The sequence below is a fragment of the Eulemur rufifrons genome, chromosome 18, assembly GCF_041146395.1.
Source record: "Eulemur rufifrons isolate Redbay chromosome 18, OSU_ERuf_1, whole genome shotgun sequence".
In the NCBI taxonomy this organism is placed as follows: domain Eukaryota; kingdom Metazoa; phylum Chordata; class Mammalia; order Primates; family Lemuridae; genus Eulemur; species Eulemur rufifrons.
The window spans coordinates 48,976,415-48,997,040 of record NC_091000.1 but is presented as its reverse complement, the minus strand read 5'-3'; the positions used below and the strand labels follow the sequence as shown (position 1 = coordinate 48,997,040).

The 20,626-nt window shown below is 42.1% G+C and overlaps 1 protein-coding gene across 2 annotated transcripts in view; it reads left to right on the top strand.

The window, feature by feature from the left end:
- CARMIL1 (capping protein regulator and myosin 1 linker 1) overlaps positions 1–20,626 on the top strand; it is a 304,319-nt gene that overhangs the window by 106,193 nt on the left and 177,500 nt on the right. For both annotated transcript variants that reach the window (XM_069493053.1, XM_069493052.1), the window contains exons 3-4: positions 17,197–17,247; positions 20,254–20,313. In XM_069493053.1, coding sequence (XP_069349154.1) covers positions 17,197–17,247; positions 20,254–20,313 — 111 coding nt within the window. The remainder of the gene's footprint in view (positions 1–17,196; positions 17,248–20,253; positions 20,314–20,626) is intronic.

Here is a 20,626-nt window from a genome sequence, read left to right as displayed (position 1 = left end):
GTCCAGTATGGTAGCCACAAGTAGTGATACCTATTTAAAGTAACTAAAAATTCAATTAGTCATACTAGTCACATTTCAAGTGCTTGGTAGCTGCATGTGGCTAGTGGCTCCTCTATTTGAATGTGCAGATACAGGACGTTTCCAGAAAGTTCTATGAGAGAGCACAGTTCTAGGGGAACTGAGAAAAGGCAAAAGGACATCCCATCCACCCTCTTCCCAAAGTTGCCTTTTAGAATTTAAATAGAATTTCTGGTTTCATGTTACAGGTATTATATTTAAAATGTACATTTAAAATTGCTAAAGCACAAGGATGGTAGTTGGGCAGGAAAGCACAACTCACTTCAAAAGATCATTTTTCCTTCTACTGAGAACAAACATACACTTAATTTGATAATCTTCAAAAGAACACTTGGAGAATCTTGGAAAGTTTGTCACTTTCAAGTTACACTTCTTCCATAAAGATAGTCTTACTTTATTAGGTGACATATTACCTAGACTAATCCAGGAGTCACTTGATCATGTGCCATCTTGAATTGTTATCTAATTATTCCCTGAGTGTAAACGAAACTGTCACCTTTAGCAAAATAATTAATCGTCTCTTATATTCCTAATTCACTCCATCAACAAAACCGGTTGGGCATGATCATCAGCGTATATCCAGAGTCTGACCACTTCTCACCACTCCTGCTGACCACCATGGCTTCACCATCATCATCTCTTGCAAATCATTGTAGCTGTCCCCTGGCTGGGTTCCCTGCTTCCACTCTCATCCTCTCGCTCACTTTTCAGTCTGTTCTCAACATGGCAGTCAGAGCATCGGCCTTCAGAACCATCATCAGTTTTAACAAAGTGTGGACAGTAGCCTATAAGGCCTCACAAACCCTGTGGTTCCCTACCTTTACCTCCACCTTGTGCCTCCCTACCCTTACTCTCTGACCTTACGAGTGCTTACTCTCTTCAAGGCACAGCAAGCTCTTCTTTATTCTTCAATTGCCCCAGGTATGTTCTTGGCCTGGGGTCTTGGTATCTGTGCCCTTCCCTCTGCTCACTGTAGCCTCAAACTTTTGGGCTTAAGAGATCCTCCTGCCTCAGCCTCCCGAGTAGCTGGGACTACAGGCGCATGCCACCACACCTGGCTAATTTTTTCAATTTTTGGTAGAGACGGGATCTTGGTCTTGTTCAGGCTGGTCTCAAACTCCTGACCTCAAGTGATCCTCCCACCTTGGCCTCCTAGTGTGCTGGGATTACAGATGTGAACCCTGGTGCCCTGCCTGGACTGCTCTTATCCGAGATACACATGGCTCATTCTTCAACATCGCATCATAATGAAGTCTCACCAAACTATTTAAACATGCCACCCACTTCCCCACTATACTTCTCCACAATCTTCATGGAGCAAGCATTTTCTATTGCCTTTCCACATTATATTTTTCTCCATAGTGCTTATTACTGTTGGTATACCAATGTTTTACTTATTTTATTGTGTGTAATCTCCTTTCAGTAGAATATAAGCTGCTTGAAGGCAGAGCTTTCTGTCTTTTTATCCTTAGTATCTAGCTCAAGGTAGGCACTCAACAATTATTCATCAAATGAATGAATGAAAGGAATAATTCCTCAAATATTTAATGACAACTGTGATAAATGCTACAAAAAAAGAGAATAGACTAGAATAAGTGCATTTAAAAAGGAATTATATTTTTCGGAAATAAAGAATGCTAACCTACTTGAAATTCATTTTAGCAAGAGAATCACAAAGACACATACTCTGGTGTAACCCTACCTCCCCCCCCCCACTTCTGTCTAAATTTACTCTGATTTCAGTCTCTGCTTTCTACCTGGCTCTACAAGGGGCCCGTTTTCCTCTCCTTCCCACTCTTGAGGAGCCACATAGAGGGGAGTTTGAACCAGGGCTTCAGGGGCTTACATGTAGACAACTTCTGAGAGAGAGGGAACTTGGGGCCTCCAGGCTGGGCTTGTCCCTTTGCTGGCCGGGCAGTTCTTTGTCACCATGCCAGCACACTCAGAGAAGGCAGAAGGGATCCTCTCAGTTCTGGAGCTGGACTACTGCAGGTCTATGCTTGTTTTAAGGGAGTAGGGGCTATGGGTGAAGGACCCACTCATTGTTTGCTGCAATGGAGGGGGAGATGGTGAGTTTTAGAAATAGGTGGAGTATTCCCTGCCCCACACTGGGAAGTAATCAATGCCAGACTGGGGCACCTGTCCTGTTCCTGGGAAAGTGAAGGAGAGGGGGAAATCTTGGAAGGGGTTGGTGGCAATAAAGATAGAGAAGGGTCACTTACAGTTTGCTGGTTTCTGCCCAGGCAGGGAGGAGGAGGAGACAGAGCTGTGCAGAGAGCCTTGGTTGCTGATTTCTACATTAAAGGGTGTAGCATCAGCAGTGTTTATGCCCAAACCCACGAACTTTTCACTTCCTCCCATTGTATGAAATCTGGGTCTGGCTTATAAATGTCTGCCTGAACTTTCAGTTTATCTTGAAGCTTTGAGCTGTTTGGCAAAGTGCTCGGTTGAATTCTTTTAGTCAATGAATGATATTTCTGTGTTCTCTGAGCAAAACACTTTTCCACATAGCCGATCTCATTTACCTGAAGCTTCGAGAAAGAAAAACAAATACTCTATTTTAAAAATAGCTTTCATCCCTTTAGCACGCACTTTCATTGTACCCTGGCTTTAAAAGATAGGTTGCCTTATTTTTAAATAGTTTATTAAGTGTCACTAAAATAATATGTACTGATTTCTCTATTTCGTATAAAGTCTGCCTCATGGGTACCCTGACGCACTCTCTTAGTCCATTTGCATTGTTATAAAGAAACACCTGAGGCTGAGTAATTTACAAAGAAAAGAGGTTTATTTGGCTGAGGGCTCTGTGGGCTGTACTAGAAGCATGGTGCCAGCATGTGCTTCTGACAAGGGCTTCAGGGAGTTTCTCCTTGAGGCAGAAGGTGAAAAGGGAGCAGTCATCACATGGTGAGAGGAGGAAAGCAAGAGAGTAAGGGGAGGGAGGGCCCAGGCTCTTTTTAACAATCAGTTCTCAGGGGAACTAACAGAGTGAGAATTCACTCCCAAGAGAATGGCACCAAGCCATTCGTGAGGGAGGGCTCCACCCTCATGACCCAAACACTTCCCATTAGGCCCCACCTCCAACATTGGGTATCAGATTTCAACATGAGATTTTGAGGAGACAAACATCCAAACTATATCATTCATCCTTTGTAAATTATTTAGTTTTGTGGCTTTAACTCTTTTGCCCTGTTGGTACAATCAAGGGCAAAATCAAGATATAGAAACCCAGCAGATATCTGAAATCTGACATCCATTGCCAGAAATGACATTTCCAGACCATGAGAGCTGCAGGGTGCTAGAGCTGGACCCCTGTCTTTCTGTCAGGAATGAGTGAATGAAGAAGTTCTTTGAACATAGTAGGCAAAAGGCAGGGATGTCAGTGCTTGACACTCTATGCCTTTCTTGTTCTGTTGCTCTTCATTTTGGCAGGTGAGTTGGGAATTAGCTAGTAGATCTGTTTTAAGTGGGTAAGCTGCAAACAACAGGTTTTCAGGTACTTTCCTTATAGGATATGACTATTAAATAGGAAGGATGTGTCAATTACATGGTAGGCAGCAGGAGGAAGTAGGCAGAACAGAAAATTTTATAATCAGGTTCACAGATTACAGCAACTTTTTGCCTTCCAAAACCCTGAATTTTCACAGCTGAAAATGGGGTGAGAAAGAGCTGTAAAACTTGTTGCATTCATTCATTTGATATTTGAGCACCTGCTTTGTGCCAGGCACTGTACTGGGCACTGGGAAATAAAGCTTTAAATAGGACAGATATGATCCCTGCTGCCAGGCAAGTTATGGTCTAGTGGGGCTGTTAGATATTAAATACATAACCCCACTGATAATTAAAATTGTGATAGGTATTCATAAGAAGATATGAAATACCATGTGAGTATATGAAAGGGAGACTTAGTGTAGTCTGGACTATCTTAGGGAAGTCCTTTGAGCTGAGACCTGAAGGATGAGTAAATGTGAGCCAGGTGAAGGTAGAACATGGACGGGATGGGAGAACACTTAAGGCAGAGGGTGGGGCTCTCCCCTTGGGAGACCAACAAAGGGCCTGTGTGGCTGGATTGTAGTGAGGCTGAAGGTAGAGGCAGGGGCCAACATAGTGGTACTGATCCACTGAAGAGCTTTAAGCAGAGAAGGGATGTGATAGGGTTCACATTTTACAAGATCATTTTAAGGCCAGGTATGGTGGCTCACATCTGTAATCCTAGCATTTTGGGAGGTAAAGGCAGGAGGATTGCTTGAGGCCAGGAGTTCAAGACCAGCCTGAGCAACATAGCAAGACCTCCTCTCTACAAAACGAAAATAAAACAAAAACAAAACCAAAAATTAGCTGGGCATGGTGGTGCATGCCTGTAGTCCCAGCTACTCAGGAGGCTGAGATAGGAGAATTGCTTAAGCCCAGGAGTTTGAGGTTGCAGTGAGCTAGGATGACACTAGTGTACTCTAGCCTGGGCAACAGAGCAAGATCCTGTCTCCAAAAAACAAAACAAAACAAAACAAACACACACAGAATAAAAAGATCACTTTAAGATCTAGTGAATGGGCAGTTGATTTGAGGGGACAAGAGTGGATCTGTTAGGAGGTTATTATAGGTGGTCAAGGAACAAGTTGATGGGGGCTTGGAATAGCATATCATGGCAATGGAGGGAAGTGAATGGATGAAAGAAGTGTTTAGGGAGGTTAGACTGCACTGAAATTGGAAAATGACTGAGATAGAAAGTGAAGGTGACAATGTTTGGATTTTTGGCTTAAGAAACTGTGGATGGCTGTGCTTCATACTGAGCTGAAGCTCTTGGAGGAGGGGAAGATTCTGGGAGAAAGATCATGAGTTTAGTAGTTGACATGCTGAGTTTAAGGTTTGGAGAGACATACAAGCAAAGTTAGAGCAATAAATCTGATGATCCAAGAGAGGCCTGGGCTGTGCGTGAACTTGGGAATCATCTTGGATTGATTGAAGTCATGGAAGAGAATGAATTGTAGCAGGGAGCAGAGAATGGGCATGTAAGTAAGAATGACCAGAGAGGCAGGTGGAAAACCTATGGAAAAGAGAACTTCAAGCATGAAAGGCTTGGAGTGCAAAGGAGAAATCTAGTTACAAAATGCTGAGAAGTATACACTGGATTTAGTAACCAAGAGGTGATTGGTACCTCAGAAGGAGCAATTTCAGTGGAGTTGTGGAAACAGAAGCCAATTTTGGTATTAGAGGAGTGAATTTGAGGCAGGAAAATGGAGACCATGAGTACAGATTCAGTTTTTGAGGAGTTGAGCTCAAAGGAAGAGGGAGTTAGAAGAGAGCTGCAAGAGGTATGTAGGATCCAGGGATATAGCTCTAGATGTAAATGGCTATGTGCTTGGATATTTAGATATAGAAGAGAAGGCATCGTTGGCTGCTGAAACTTCCTGCTAAGGTGTGTGTGTGGGGGGGTATAATCCAGAGCCCAGGTGAAGGGATGGACGTTTATCTCCAGCACTTCAGAAGGAGAGGAAGAAGCGGAGGATGGAGGCAGCTGCAGGTGTAGGCAGCTGTGGAGGTTTGGAGTGGGATGGTAAGTGATACCATTCTGATAATTTCTGTTTTCTCTGTGAAGTAGGAGGCAAAAGTCATCTTCCCAGATGGAGGAAGTAGAATCAGCTTGCTGGGTTAGATCATTTCTCCAGCTGTGCTTGGCCGCTTCCACTGCAAGCATGGAATAGGCGGCGATTGTGGGTTCATCCAGGGTTGAAGTTTTATTTGTGTGTATAACAAAAGGACAAGGAACACGAGGGCTGAGGGTATTAACAACGGAGGAATGATTTCAGCTGGGTTTCAGTGGCATGAATGTAGGTTAGGGCTGATGGAGAGTGACCTGACAGTGTGGGGCAATAAGCATAGTGGTGGGAGTAGCCGAGCAGAGGACTAGCTACAAGTGCTTCTCCGACTGTAGTGTATGTGTGAATCAACTGGGGATCTTAGAAAAATGCAGATTCTGGTCCAGCAGGTTGAGGCAAGGGCCTCATATTCTAACAAGCTGTTTCTAACAGGCTGTTCCTAAGGAGAAATTAAAAGGTTGTGAGCAGACAGTGGGATGCCTGAATTAGAAATCCTAGAAATGGTTTCAGTGCCTCAGTGGTTTCACACCCAGAGTATGACAAGAAGGTCCAAGAGTGAAAAGGCCTCCTGATCATCAAGTCTCTAGGGATGCACGATTAATGATGCTAACACTGACTATCACCAACGCTTTTCTAAGCACGTCGTGTGTATTGTCTTGTTTAATCCTTTTGACAACCTCCAGTGAAGTATGTATTATGATCCCTATTTTACAGGCGAGGGAAGTGAGGCACAGAGAAGCCTTTCCCGAAATCATCCGTGCTTGAGAGCGATGGAGCCGGAATTCAAACTGGGGCAGTGCATCCTCAGAGCCCAGTGCTCTGTGCGGTTGGATGCTCCATTGTCCCCTGATGAAGGAAGTGGGTGGGTGTAGTGTTGAGAGCTCTGAGCCAGGCATTAGCATCGCCTGTGAATGAAGTTCAGTGTGTCTAGGAGAGTGCTAGTCATAGTGCTAGGCTTTTTACACATTATCTCGTTTAATCCTCACAACTGTCCTGCATAGTCTATATTATAGCCATTTTACAGGTAAGAAAAATAAGAGGTTAGGTAGTTGATGAGTGGGGGAGGTGGCAAGTGAATTTAGATTGATCTGGGTTCAAAGCCCATCTTCCTTTATATCAGGTTTCACCGTATCACTACATAGAATGGAAATTCTCTTCCAATTCTTAGATAGGTTATAGTTACCATGGGTTTAAACTTCCCCTTGCACAGACTTAAGCCACATCCTGGAGATAATGTGTTGTGAACAAGGCTGAGATCAGGAGATCAGACTTCTGGGCTTGGCTCTCTTTCCAACTAACAAGTGTACGTGCATCTCTGTAGGTCTGAGTTTTTTATCCTTATAGATCACTTTCAGAGTTATATTCTGTGAGGACAATTATAATGCCTTCTTATATATTATTATTAGTATCTACAGTGGCTCAGCACTTGATAGGTTATCTGTATTTCTTATACTAGGATACATATTGTCTCCAACTTAGAAGTGAGGAAACTGCAGCCTGGAGATTTAAAGTAATCTAATACCCCATAAACTCACAAAATGGCGAAGCTGTAATAGGATTTCCCCTGAAGTTTGTCTTGATTCTAAAGCTCATGTTCTTGCCATCTGACCACACTACCTCAACCTCATCCACTGCCTCACAGTGGATTATGCTTACAGGAGTCTATGGTGCCATAGGCCAGTATTTATCAAATTTTCAAAACCTGGACCCAGAGTGAACAGTACACTTTATATTGATACTGAGAAGTGCACGCACACACACTTGCAGGCAGGTGCCATATCTATACTGATATCACTCAAGCATATTTCATGAAACAATGCTTGCATTTTCTATTTGCAATGCCTTGGCTTTCTTTTCTACTTCAGTTCATTTTATTTTATTAATATGCTCATTAAACTCTATTGAATTGGTTTAACCACCACCCACCAATGGGTTGTAGCCCTTAGTTTGAAAAGCACTGCCATAAATAATGTCCACACCTGGCTTTCTTGATACAACCACTCCAAGTCTTCTATTCTCCTTCTCTTCTTATTTCTTATCACTGAATTTTATTAAGCCTCTCTCTCTCTCTCTCTGATTATTTATTTAATGGCATTAAATCTAAACCAAGCCCCTTGCTGTGTGCAGCCGCATTTCTGCAAAGTGGGAGACTATTTCATAACTTTGCTCTGAGAGAAGGAAAGAAAATGTGTGTTTTTTTCATTTGATGAAAATACTAATGTGACAAAAGGAGGGGAAAATGGAAGTGTCATTTTTGCCTCCTTGGCTTGAGAAGATGAAGACATAAGGCCAGGAAACGTGGGCAAGTTGCAATGATGTAGGTTGGTGAGGGACTGCAGCTATAGACTTACAGTAAAAAACAAGTGACAAGTATTTCTTGTTCCAACTCTGCCATTTAGCTGGTGGTTAGCTATTATTATTATACTTTGTCCAAGGACATGCATTTACTGGACTCCTGCATGTGCCAGGTGTGGCTGAGTATTTTGCATATGTTATCTCAGTAGGTGATATTCTTGTCTCCATGTTTTTACAGGTGAGGAGACTGAGCCATAGGAGGCTACGGTCAGCTGCCCAAGGTCACACGCCTAGTAGTGAGTGGTCTAGTAGGAATTCAAAGCCAGCCTCTCTGCCCCAGGAGCCAGTGCTCATTGTCTCTAAGCGATAGCTCTCACTTGTGTCTTCTTTTGAGTAATTCTATATGGTCTTTTTAAAAAAAAATTTTAAATTAATTTTTTAAGGTGAGGGGAGTGAGGAAGGGGTTCAGTTTCTCAACTTCCTTTTTTCTGGGGGACACAGGTCTCACTCTGTTGCCCTCGGTAGAGTGCAGTGGTGTCATCGTAGCTCACTGCGACCTCACACTCCTGGGCTTAAGTGATCCTCCTGCCTCAGCCTCCTAAGTAGCTGAGACTACAGGTGTGCACCACCATGCCAGACTAATTTTTCTGTTTTTAGTAGAGGCAGGTCTTGCTCTTGCTCAGGCTGGTCTTGAAGTCCTGACCTCAAGTGATCCTCCCTCCTCGGCCTCCGAGAGTGCTAGAATTATAGATGTGAGCCACCGTGCCCGGCCTCTGTGTGGTTTTTATTGGGTGCTAGGACCAGGACAGGGGACTTGTGCCCCTTAGGTTTGGGATCTTAAAGAGAAGTCATGCTAGGGTGAAAAGTGATTGGAGTCAATTCATTGCACAGGGCAATCAGAAGGAACTCTTCTTTAGTTCCTGCTTCTCCCATCTATACAGTTGCTGTGGTTTTTGTCTCTATTGAGCTCTGATTGTTCTTTTGATAATGAGAACTACTCCATTTCCTTTAAATAAATTTATTTTTGCTTAAAATTCCATTACTTGAAATAAAGAAGGAGCCCTAATGGAGGCAAAGGAATCATTTAGTCCTTCCTGGTCTGTTTCCTCATCGTAAAATAAAGGAAAAAGACACACCCATCCCCAGATTCCTCTTAGCTCCATGATTTTTGGCTAGAATTGCGTTCTAGTGATTCTCTCATGGACGTGTTCAAGACGAGGCTGGCTGGCCTTGTGTTGGGGAAGCAGAAATTTTGATACTTAATTGGGTTAATATGAGCTTTATATTCGTGTTGGATTTTTTCTGTACTCCTTGCATAACTGTGACTCTATCGTTTGTGAATTTATTTAAAACCTAAATATGACAGTGATGACTAGACAAGGTCTCTTCCCATGCAGACCTGTGAGGCCCCTGCTCACTGCTCACCCAGTGCTGGCAGGCCTGGGCAGGAACTCTGCACGTGTGAGTGCCTTAGCAGGGAACCTTTCTGGACCATGCGGGACTGGAGCTAAGTGACTTTTCTTCACCCTTAGCCTAAGAGGTGACCCCATCCTAAGAATTATGGTCAAGCCACCACTTAAAGAAGGCATAGTCATGTTTGTGTGTTGCTGCTAAAGTGCTGTCATTAAAAATGGTGTATCATTACTCTGCCTTTAAAATAGATTATTCTAAAAGAATCAATGTGGCAGATTCCAGAATTTTTTGTCAGCTAGTGTTTTGAAAAGAGGATCTGAGATGTAGTGGCCCCTGTGTTCACCTGTGGGGAAATATTAGATATGTTTGTTTCTTTCATGCTTTGATAACACCTTACACCTTGAAATAGTGGGACTGTGGAAAGAATGAAGTGATCACTGTGTCTGACAAGCTGTATGTAAACATTCCGTTTCTGCGTAACGTGAAAAGAAATGGATTAGGTGAAAAGAAATGGATTTGCACAGGTGTTAGAGTATAAAGATTTCCCCTGAAACTAGACATCAGAATAGAAAACCAAACTTAGGGGCCTCTTGCTCCTCTATTGAGAGAGCATCTGTCATTTCAAGGAGCAGGGTCCCCAGGAGGAATTAATTCCTCCTAGCAAATATTTACTGCGGACTTGTCATTCCTAGAAGTCCACACAAACCAAGGAGTGGGGGTGGGGAGTAGTCTTAGAACTGGGAGAATCCCAGGGAGAGCCTAAGTCATGGACCCAGACTGCAGAAAGGTAACCTCCCTTCTTAGTTTAATATCATTATGGACATATTTTAATTTTATTATAATGTTAAAACATAAATAAATAATAATGACAAATACCAGGTAGCACCTCCCATTGTGAGCACTCTTCTGATCACTGTAGGTATATTAACTCATTTAACTCTCATAGCTCCATGAAGTGGGGGTACTAATATTTTTCTTAATTTAAAGAGGAGGAAACTGAGGCACAGAAAAGATTCAGTAATTTGCTCAGTGTCACATAGATACTAAATAATGATGCTTGGGTTCAAACCCAGGCAGGCTAACCCCACAATTTGTCCCCTACACCACTAGACCAAAAGGTTGGCAACCTGTTTTGTAAATATTTTGGGCTCTGTGAGCTATGAAATCTCTGTTGTGTGAAAGCAGCCAGAGACAATACATTATACAGATGGGTGTGGCTGTGTCCCAATAAAACTTTATTTACAAAAGTACTTGCAGGGAGGGTGCTGCCTCTGGCCCATGGGCTGTAACTTGCAACTAGACTGTACTGCCTCCTGGGGGCACACTCATTAATGACAGTATATCCTACAGCTGCCTGTGAAGTATGATGCTCCAATTTGAAAAACAATTTGGGGCCAGGAATTGCACTAAAATGCTGCATTTTTTGGTGTTCCTAGTGCGTGAAATATCCTGCATTGTCCAGAGAGAACGGTGGCCATCATAGCTGTGTATGGTGTTAGGAGGCTTAGAGCCAGGAGAGAGGTTTTATTCCCCCTCAACTTTCTGGGTGACCTTACCTTAAGTCCCTTAGCATTTGTCACTTCTAACTCTCCACATGGTGATAAGGCGCCTCTCTCCCTCACCTAGGTGTGCCTCTTGGATTAATGAGGTCTTATTGGTAATGCACTTGGAGGTGGGAGTTTGGAAAAGGGGAAAAGTATTAAATGACATTCATCATTTAGTTGCTTGCAAATGAGAGAACACTTTGGGGTGTAAGGCCATTTGTTGAATGTTTGGCACATAGAGCCCAATTTTAAAAGAAAGGCATGAGAAAATGTGGATTTAGAGGGCATGAGTTTATGGGTTGCCTGCACAGCAGTAGGCTTTAGACAATGGAGTTATTTAAGATGGTGAAACAGGTATTTATTTCAGTTTTTAATAAGCATGCAATAAGATGATTCCATAGCCAACATCATTATACATCACCTCCATAGGAAAATTTAGGCTTCTGTGCTAAACTGTGAGTCTTAACAGGAAGGACAATTTTTATAAACGTTTCCAAGTGCAATTTTGAAGTTAAAAGTTGAACCAAGAAGCCTCAGAGGGAACTGAGCTGCTGCTTGCATTTCAATGAAAGGGAGAGGAAATTCATTATAGAGGTTCACAATGTGGTTTGCATGCTGAGGCCTTAGTGGAAGAATGGGCCTTCCCGGGGGAGGTGGCAGGGAAGTTATAGCTTGCCCTTTGTGGTTAAGGTTCCTTGGCTAAGCACATATACTTCCTCTGATGCCCCCTAATTTTTTTTAACTTTGCAAGAAAATTCTCCTTCAAGGTCAGAGATGTGTGTGGGGAAAATTTCAGCCTAGGAGAAGTCTCAATATCTTTGTGGTTTTTGTTGTTTGTTTTGTTCTGTTGACAAAAACAGTTATTTAAAAATCCAGTAGATATCAGCTCTTATTACAACTTAAGTAATAGCCTCGTAGATTTAGATTCCCAAAGTAAGATTAAGCAGTTATATTTAGCAAAGACACGAGATGCCAGACCTGGGCTTTATCTGCATTTGTGTTTTACTTAGTCTTCACGACAGTAACAGACCTGCAGAGAAATATTCTTGTTTGAGCACCTCTTGTATGAGGCACCTCAATTTGCTCAATTGTAACTCTCTTACCTCTAGAGGTTAACTAACTTTATCAGGTTTATGCAAATGGACAGTGGCACAGCCAGAATTTGAATCTAAGTCTTTCTGATTGCAAAATTCAAGCCAGTAAGTTGGTAACAGTCCTGATTTCCCGGGATGCAGGATTCTCGGCACTGAAACGTTTCCTGTCTTGAGCGAACAGGAAGAATTGGTCACCCTACAATTAAGAGGCTTCCTATCTCAAGCACTGAGGAAGTACTCATTATCAAGAAACATTATTTCTGGTAAATCAGAGAGGAGTTTTCCTGTGCAATTCTCTCCCCATCCTGCTAGAAGCCATACGTATGTGTTGTAAATCCTCTGAGACTATAAGTAAATCCTAGGGCAGTTTTGGAGGCAAACAGGCAACCTGGGAGACTGAGTTCATTGGGATTCCCAGTATGAATGTAGCCCCATTTATTGGCTCAATTTTTGTTGATAGGGCAAGAGGTATAATTCTGCTTGGAACAGTAGCATTTTATAGTTTTCACTATTGGCTTCATAATATCGCTACACTATTGTGTTTACAAGTGAGCAATCTTAGCAAAAACTGGGTCCACTTTGAAAGATTTCTCCCATTCTCTCCCATCCCCTTTCATCCCCTTGTTTCTGGAGCCCCTAGCTGACCACCAGAAATGGGGACCAACCAGCACAAAGCTTTTGTGGCTTATTGGTCTTCCTTCGAAGCCTGGGCTTCCTCACAGATACGTCTTTTTTCAAACAAATTATTTTGGCCTGTCCAACTTCTGAAGGACACTGTATACTTACGCCGCCTTTAAGATATTTCTTAAAAAATGGAGTTGACACATAGGGCCACAGACTGTGAACTCTATTATCTCCAGGGTAAAGGCAAAAATGACCATTAGAACCTCATATATCTATATAAGATCAAAAAGTTGATCTTTAATCAAAAGGTGAATCCATATGAACACTGTATTTTTCCCTCCTTTTGTTTTAAATGCACTGACCTCATTTAAAGCTCTGTCGTCCTTAGAAATCCCCTATGATGACCTTTCTGGAAAGGGCAGGTCAAGGGAAGACAAACAGGTCATCTGATCCCCCTGGCTGGCTGTGGGAGAGTGAGTCCCCAAAATGCAACAATTGTCAAAGGGTGGAATGGCCAGCCGGTGCTGAGTGCTAGTGACGGCTGCTGTATTTCAGTTCTTAGGGTGCATATTTTGAGATTAGTCTTTAAGACTTATTAATTAGACTCACACAGGGGACCTTGTAATCACTTAATCACCCATGTGCTTATTGTGTAACGATGTCAAAAATAGTGTCATCATTTGTAGTTCATTTTTTGTTGAAGTTTCTCTGTGGCTGTGTTACAAATGAAGTACTCTTCCAGAATGCGGTATTTCTTCTGTGATTGGTGTCTATTGTTTTGCAAAAGGCATAAATGAAAGAACAAGCTCTCAAGTGATTCCGGTAGAGAAAGGACTGAGAATGGAGGACAGAATGAAGACGGGAGGGAAGAGAGATGGCACAAGATGGGGTGGGGACGATTAGGACACAGGCTGCAACAGCACAGAGAGGGGTCAGAGGGAAGGATGGGGAGCCAGCGAGGAGAGACACAGGTAGATTGAGAGATATGTGTGTAGAATCACGTAGACAGGTACAGAATAGAGACAACAGAGATGGAGAGAGAGCACGCAGGCGAGAGAGCGTGTGCACAGTACTAGGGAATTGGTCCTTTTTCTTATGATATCCAAACATTTCTCGTTCTGATGATCCTTTTTCCTTTTTCCTTCTTTCTGGTGTTAAAGTTCTGTGACTTGTCTACATTGCCATATGTGCAGACTATCGAGGAATCTGGTTCTTGGAGTGGTGAAATTGGAGAGCCAGGGTAAGTAGTTAGGAGCACTGTCTCTGGAGCCACTGGTTTGAATAGCAGTTCGCCACCTACTTACTGAGTAACCTGCACGAGTCACTCTATGTACCTCAGTTTCTGCATCTTAAAATGGGGGTAATAGTGTTTCCCTCATGGGGTGCTGTGGAGATTAAATGAGATAAGGTATGCAGACCTATTAGAACAGTGTATCCAACAGGTATTGGCTATTATCACTGCTATACTTGGAAAAGGATTGTGGATTCCTTTGAAGGTATGTTTACAGAGCTAAATAAATTTTTATGAATACTGAAAAGGCTACAAGTTTCTGTCTGGGGCTTTTGGTCTCAAACCATGTTGCTAATAAGGTGAGAGTGGAGAGATAATAGGTTGGGAGTGAGGAGTTGCAGCTTTTAGTTCCAGCTGTGCCATGAACTAGCTGTGAGATGATGAGTTTCTCTGGACCTGCTCTCACATTATAAACTTAGGGGTTTAAAAACCCTGTCTTTGACCATAATTGGGATGTTTCTGGATGTGACTTTTATGATTTGGCTAATATTTTACCTCTATGCAGAGGTTTTGTGCACTTAGAGTCTTGAAAAGATCAGGGATTGATCATACAGGTGCCCTGGAAGAGACGAATGTGTGTGCTGCTTTGTAAATAATAGAGGGAGAAATGGTGAGAATGGGGGTCCGTCTTCCTGTGGCAGTGCCTGTGAGCATGGCTGTCAGCATTAGCATCTTCTTTTCTGCTCCGCTGTGGGGGAGGATCAGCATTTGAAAGAGGGGTCGTATCTGAGGGCTGAACTGAGATTGGAGACTCTAGGTGTGCTATGGAGCTTGGTTCAGGGAAGGTGAGTATTTCATCCTTTAATGTGAGTTCTGATCTCGTAACCTGCTCCCCAGACCTAGGCAAATGGCAACGCAGGCTAAGCCTGTCTCTGGTGCCCTTTGATCTTCCTTTCTAAATTCCTCTTTCTTACTGTCATACCTCTCCTATCTGACATTTATTACTGAACCTTGCAACCAAATTACCTCTCGCCCTTTCCTAAAAGGCCTCCAAACTCTTAATTCCCTGAGTACGGCTGTGTTAGCCAAGGATTGACTAGTGCAGATGATGGAAGCGTTTAACACTTCAGGGCATAAATGGGATCTAAAAAGAGAATTTTTAAAAAACTGTTGGAATATTAAGAAATGTACCCTTTGGAGCTGGGAGCTTTATGGATCTCTACCGGTCACAGGCTGCCCTCTCCTATTCCTTCCTACCCCAACCCTAACTGACCTGCCATGGGCCAAAGCACAAGGAGGCAGGATTGGGTAGTAACATGTAAATATAGCCTGGTGATTAAGAACATAGGTTTTGGTGAATAGACAAAGCTATGTGTGAATTCTGTTTCTGTCCTATTTGTGACCTTGAAGTGAGTTACATCACTGGGTCTTGGTTTACTAATCTGTAAAATGGGAGTAACAATAACAACGAATATGGTTGTTGTGAGGATTAAATGGGTCAGTGTATTAAAAGATGTTCCCCATTCGTGGCACATGGGGGAATGCTTGATAAAAGGTAGCTGCTACTCAGGGACAGCTTCATGGCATGCAACCTGTACCATTGCACAGGCCACCATGCTCAGAAGTGCCTTGCACTTTAGGTTAATGCCTTGTTGTCACTATCTTGAAATTCTTAATTTTTGAACAATGACCCTGCAAATTAGGTAGCCAATCCTGCTATTACTGGGCTACACTTGACCTCCACTTACTTATCTGGCCATACTTTGTACACTTTCCTCTCCTTTCTGCTGCCTTTTGCTTTGTCTCATTCCCTTGCCTCCAGGGACTTAGTTTAAAATGACAGCAACAACAACAACAACAAGAAAAACAAGATTCCCTAGAGAAAAGCTGTGATTTGGTTCATAGCATATGGAATATTCAAACACAGATATCATCTGTTGTCTATACTTTTAGAAGCCATTTATTAATGGGTTTGCAGAGCATGTCAACTCTAAAATCAAGTAGTAACAATGACACCAGGTAAAAATTGATCCTGTGCATAACTGTGACTGTGGCATTTGAGTGGAACGTCTTGAAATGGGCCGTGCCTCTTTCTTCTGCCCTCCTCACTCTCCCAGCCAGTGCTGGGTTACTTCTCTTAGTCATCTGTCTCATAGTAGTCCTGGCTTGAGTTATCCCCTACAGTGTTGACCTGTGATTATTTGAAGAAGGGTTTTATAGAAAACACACTGTTTCTGTTTGGGCTTGGGAGCCTGCAGAGAGAGGCAGGCACGCAGCAGGCCACAGAGGCACACTCATTGATTCCCCACCTGTGTTCGGCTTCACAGTTCGCTATGGGTTGAGTGTGGGTAAAGCTGTGCAACCATGGATAAGTCCTTTACCAACTTGGGGACCCAGTGTTCTTGACTTATTTCTAAAATTTTGTTCAAATCTAGCATTCTTAGACTAGCACAAAAGCATCACTTGCTAAATATGGATTTAGTGACAAGGAAGTTCTTTGGAAAATGAAAAAAGGCAATTCTCCCATCAGGACTTGAGAAGCCTCGGAGTCTTTCTTGATCTCAAAGGCTCACGAGGCCTATCTGAACCTCAGAGTTGCAGAATGGATGTTTAGACAGTGAGGCTTGTGGACGTGGGATCCCTGCTCAAAATCTGAACTCCTAGTTCAGCCCTTTTGTATTCGTGAAGGTCCTTGCTGGGCAAGAGGGGCCTAGGGGCTATATATATATTCTTAGCTGAGTATCAGAGAGGAAACTTCCATAAATGTTCTGAGGTGGAGAGAGGCACAACTGAGAAGCAAAGTTGGGGATGATTTTTTGGAAGCTTAACCTGATTTTGCTGCCCATATAGTATGTAAAAGTTATCAGCTAGAGTCCAGAGAATGGAAAGCAAAAAGGCAAATGTGGGTGGTAGTTGTAACTTAGGAATTGTGAATGAGTACTTGGCCTTTTCATTAAGTTTCTTGTTTATATAGTAGGACTTGTGACTATTGATAAGATATCTGTATTTTAATATCACAGAGACCTGTCTTGCTTACTCAACCAAAATCTGTTGGTCCTTTGGACTGCGGACTGAATTCTCATCTTGACATTTTACAGGTGACTTGTTCAATATGGACCTTGATATGGAGACTCTTAAATTAAAAAGAAGTCTATAGGGCCAACAAGCTGTCTTGGGTCACTTAATTATTCTTACTTAACAGGAGCCAAGCCATGTAGCCCTTTGAGGCTTCGGTGTCATTAAAGTCTGGTGGATAACACCAAAGCCCACCAGGCCCACTCGCTGGAACTTGTACTGATGCTGCTGCTCCTCTCTTGCAGGTGCTTACATCATGCCGAGCCTTCCTTGTGACAGCGCGAATCCCCACCAAGGTAAGCATGGATGAGCTTCCGCCTTCTCTCTCTGTCTGTCTCTCTCACACACACACACTCTGCACATTCATGTGCGCACATATGCATGACTCTCACATGCGCACACGCACGCTTACCGGTACTCCGACACAACACACACTCACACCTCACTTGCATACTTACATACTTATGATTTAGCCTAATGTGTTCAGACTTCTCTTAGCACACTCTATGTTTTCCTTCCTTCTCCCCAGACAGCACTTAACATTTGTGATGACAGACACTTTTTACTCTTTTGCTCCCTCTCATTGTATAAAGACATCCCAAGAAAAGTGGTGAAGCATTTTGTGTTCTTATGTCCCCAAGGCTCCATGTCCTAGTTGTTTTTCTTCCACAACTGGGGCTTAGTTTCCACTTTCTTCAAGGCTACTTCTTCCTTCCTTCAGTCCAATACTGGCAGATTTTTCTAAGGCTGTAGATATGTGGGCAATAACCTTCATAACTTTAAAGGTTACACTACCTGTCACGTAAACATTAGCTGTTCTCCATGTACTTTGGTATTGCTTATAAAAAATAACATGGCACCATTCTGTCCTTTAAAAGATCTATGCAGCATTTTTTATGAGATACCCTTTATTGCATTGTGCAAATTAAAAATTGAACTGGTAGCTAATGAATTAGGCACAGTAATGGCTTCTTTTGTTTATGGTAACTAAATCATTTTTATAGGATGAGGACTGACTGGTAACAGGAAATTTGGATTTTTTCCTGCTAAAAAGATGATGATAACTAAAATTTATTAAGTGCCATTTAAGTAAATAATTTAATCTTTAAAAGAATCTCGTGAGAACCATTGGTCCTATTATTATCCTCATTTTATAGATAGGAAAACTGAGGCACAGGGAGGTTTAGTAACTTACCCAAGGTCAAACACGTAGGTGATAGATGATTCTAATCACAGGAATCTGGCTGCAAAGCCTCTGCTTAACTATACTCTTATTACTCGAATTTAATGACTTATGTACTAAGTGTTTTTTTTGTTGTTGTTGTTGTTGTTTTTTTTTTTTGAGACAGGGTCTTACTCTGTCACCCAGGCTGGGTATAGTGGCACAATCACAGCTCACTGCAGCCTCGAACTCCTGGGCTCAAGCAATCCTCGCACCTTAGCCACCTGGGTAGCTAGGACTGCAGGCACGTGCCACAGCCCCGGCTAATTTTTTAAATTTTTTGTAAAGGTGGAGTCTTGCCATGTTATCCAGCCTGGTCTCAACTCTTGATCTCCGGCGATCTTCCTGCCCCGGCCTCCCAAAGTGCTGGGATTACAGGTGTGAGCCCGTGAGCCCGGCCCTTACGTGTATTTTAAGTACATTATCTCATTTAATTCTCATAGTAACTTTGTAAGATGCAAAATTGACTTGTCTAAAGATTGACAAGCAATGAATAGGAGAAAGAAGAATTGGACTGACCATGTCCTACTTTTTTCTACTTTTCACTGAGCTGACCTTCCCCCTCTGCCCACATACTCAGGAAAATGGGTGAGGTTTGGTAGATGTTTTCAACCTATTGTACTATGAGGTTTGGGCTGCAGTGTTATTTGCTCTCATTTCCTTGGTACTTTTTTGTTTCTTAAAATTTAACTTTTAGCCACTGTTCTGTGCATTTCTACTTATGTGCCAAATAGAATATTATAATGTTACAGGTACAAATAGGATTTACAATCTAACGATTTTCACTGAACTTTGGGAAAATACCAACCCACCATTTGCTAGTGATAGGCTTAAGGTACTTGCTGCTTTTTTTCCTTCTGATCATACAAATTGTTAGCTTTTATAAAGTTTCTCCAAAGAATAAGGCTTTTGGTCTCAGCCCCTTTTGATAATATAAAGTGAGTCTGTATGTTTATAACGTTATAAATAAAATCAATTATTATGTCAGTGAAGTTGGATTATGTCACCGTACTTCGAGATGTTTAACTGGAGATTCAGGGGTTTTCTGCTCTAAGATTTATCCTGCCAATGTATCATGGTACAAAATACCACCAGAGAGAAGAACTGAATCCCTTGTGGGTTTGGTTCTGGGTGGTTCTTTTATCATTACATTTCTAGGTTTAATGTGAGAGGGTAAAATAATAAATTGGTCCACCTGAGTCCCCACACATGCCCTGCGACTGTGTGCTGGAACAGGATGAAGGACCGTGTGCTGCAACAAAACTGGGAGAAAGATTTGTGACTATTGCCAAGGAAAAATAGGCAAAGAGTGAGAGACTGGAGATATTAATAGTCTGAAGAAAAAGAACTGCTGATTAGAGGAAAACAGAAGAAGGGACACTTATTAAAATAGAAAGGAAATAAATCATTATTTACATACATGCAGAGAGAGAGAGAAAGAGAGGATTTTATTTAACTATATGTGTTTCATTTAAGCACAATTTAAAATTCCTAAATACTTTTTGTGTGAATATGGATTTATTTGGATAGCTATAGATTTTGTTTAGATAAATGGATTTATTTCTCTAAATCCATTCTAAATATTAATTTTTATGGAAGATGATAGAAGGATGGATGACTGCCGAGTGGTCAGAGTGTAACGCGCAGAGGTAAAGGTTTAGAAAGAAGGGAAAAGCGACAGTGACTTTATCCTAATGTGAGTTTCTGAAGCAAAATTTTGAAGTGAAAAAGGGAAAAATGTATATTTAGAGAGTTCCTTTCATACATTCATTTCTCAAAGAATAAATAGTGGAGAAGTGCAAAAACTTGCCTTGGATTTGTCCCTGGATGAAATTCAAAAAGTCGAGCATGCTGCTTCCTTTCAATCCCTTAGTAAAGTGAATAATACTTTTTCTGCAATATAATAAATTATGGTTCTATCTTATTGAATGAACAGAGATATTAAACCAGCCTGCCTTCAGAGCATACCCAATATCTTATTTGCTCTTGGGCTGTTTCTAATTATAGCGTTTTTACCTTTAATTACATGTTTTAAAACTCTCATTGCAAGTCTATCTTTCCCCTTTTCCCCTCATTGCAGCTCGAGTTAACCTTCAGCTATTTGGAGATTCACGGCGTCATCTGCAGCAAGCCAGCTCAGGTGAGTACGGGCGATAGAGAGCTGTCACTGCAAGGTTATGGTCTTTCTTGAGTTCCTGGACCCATAGAATGTTTCCTATTTTTGGTTTCACTGTTGCAAGTTTCTTGAGACAATGTGAATAAATAAGATTAGGGAAGATGGAGTTTTCAGAATGAGAGACTCCAACTGTGGCTTTGTGCACAGGGGTTGGAAATTTGTTCTGATAAGGAAAACACATTCTCCATAACTCAGTTTGGGAAGAACTAATTAGCTGTGACGGTAGCTGGCGATGTAAACATGAGAGTACTGTTCCTTAGAGAGTTTGTACAACAAG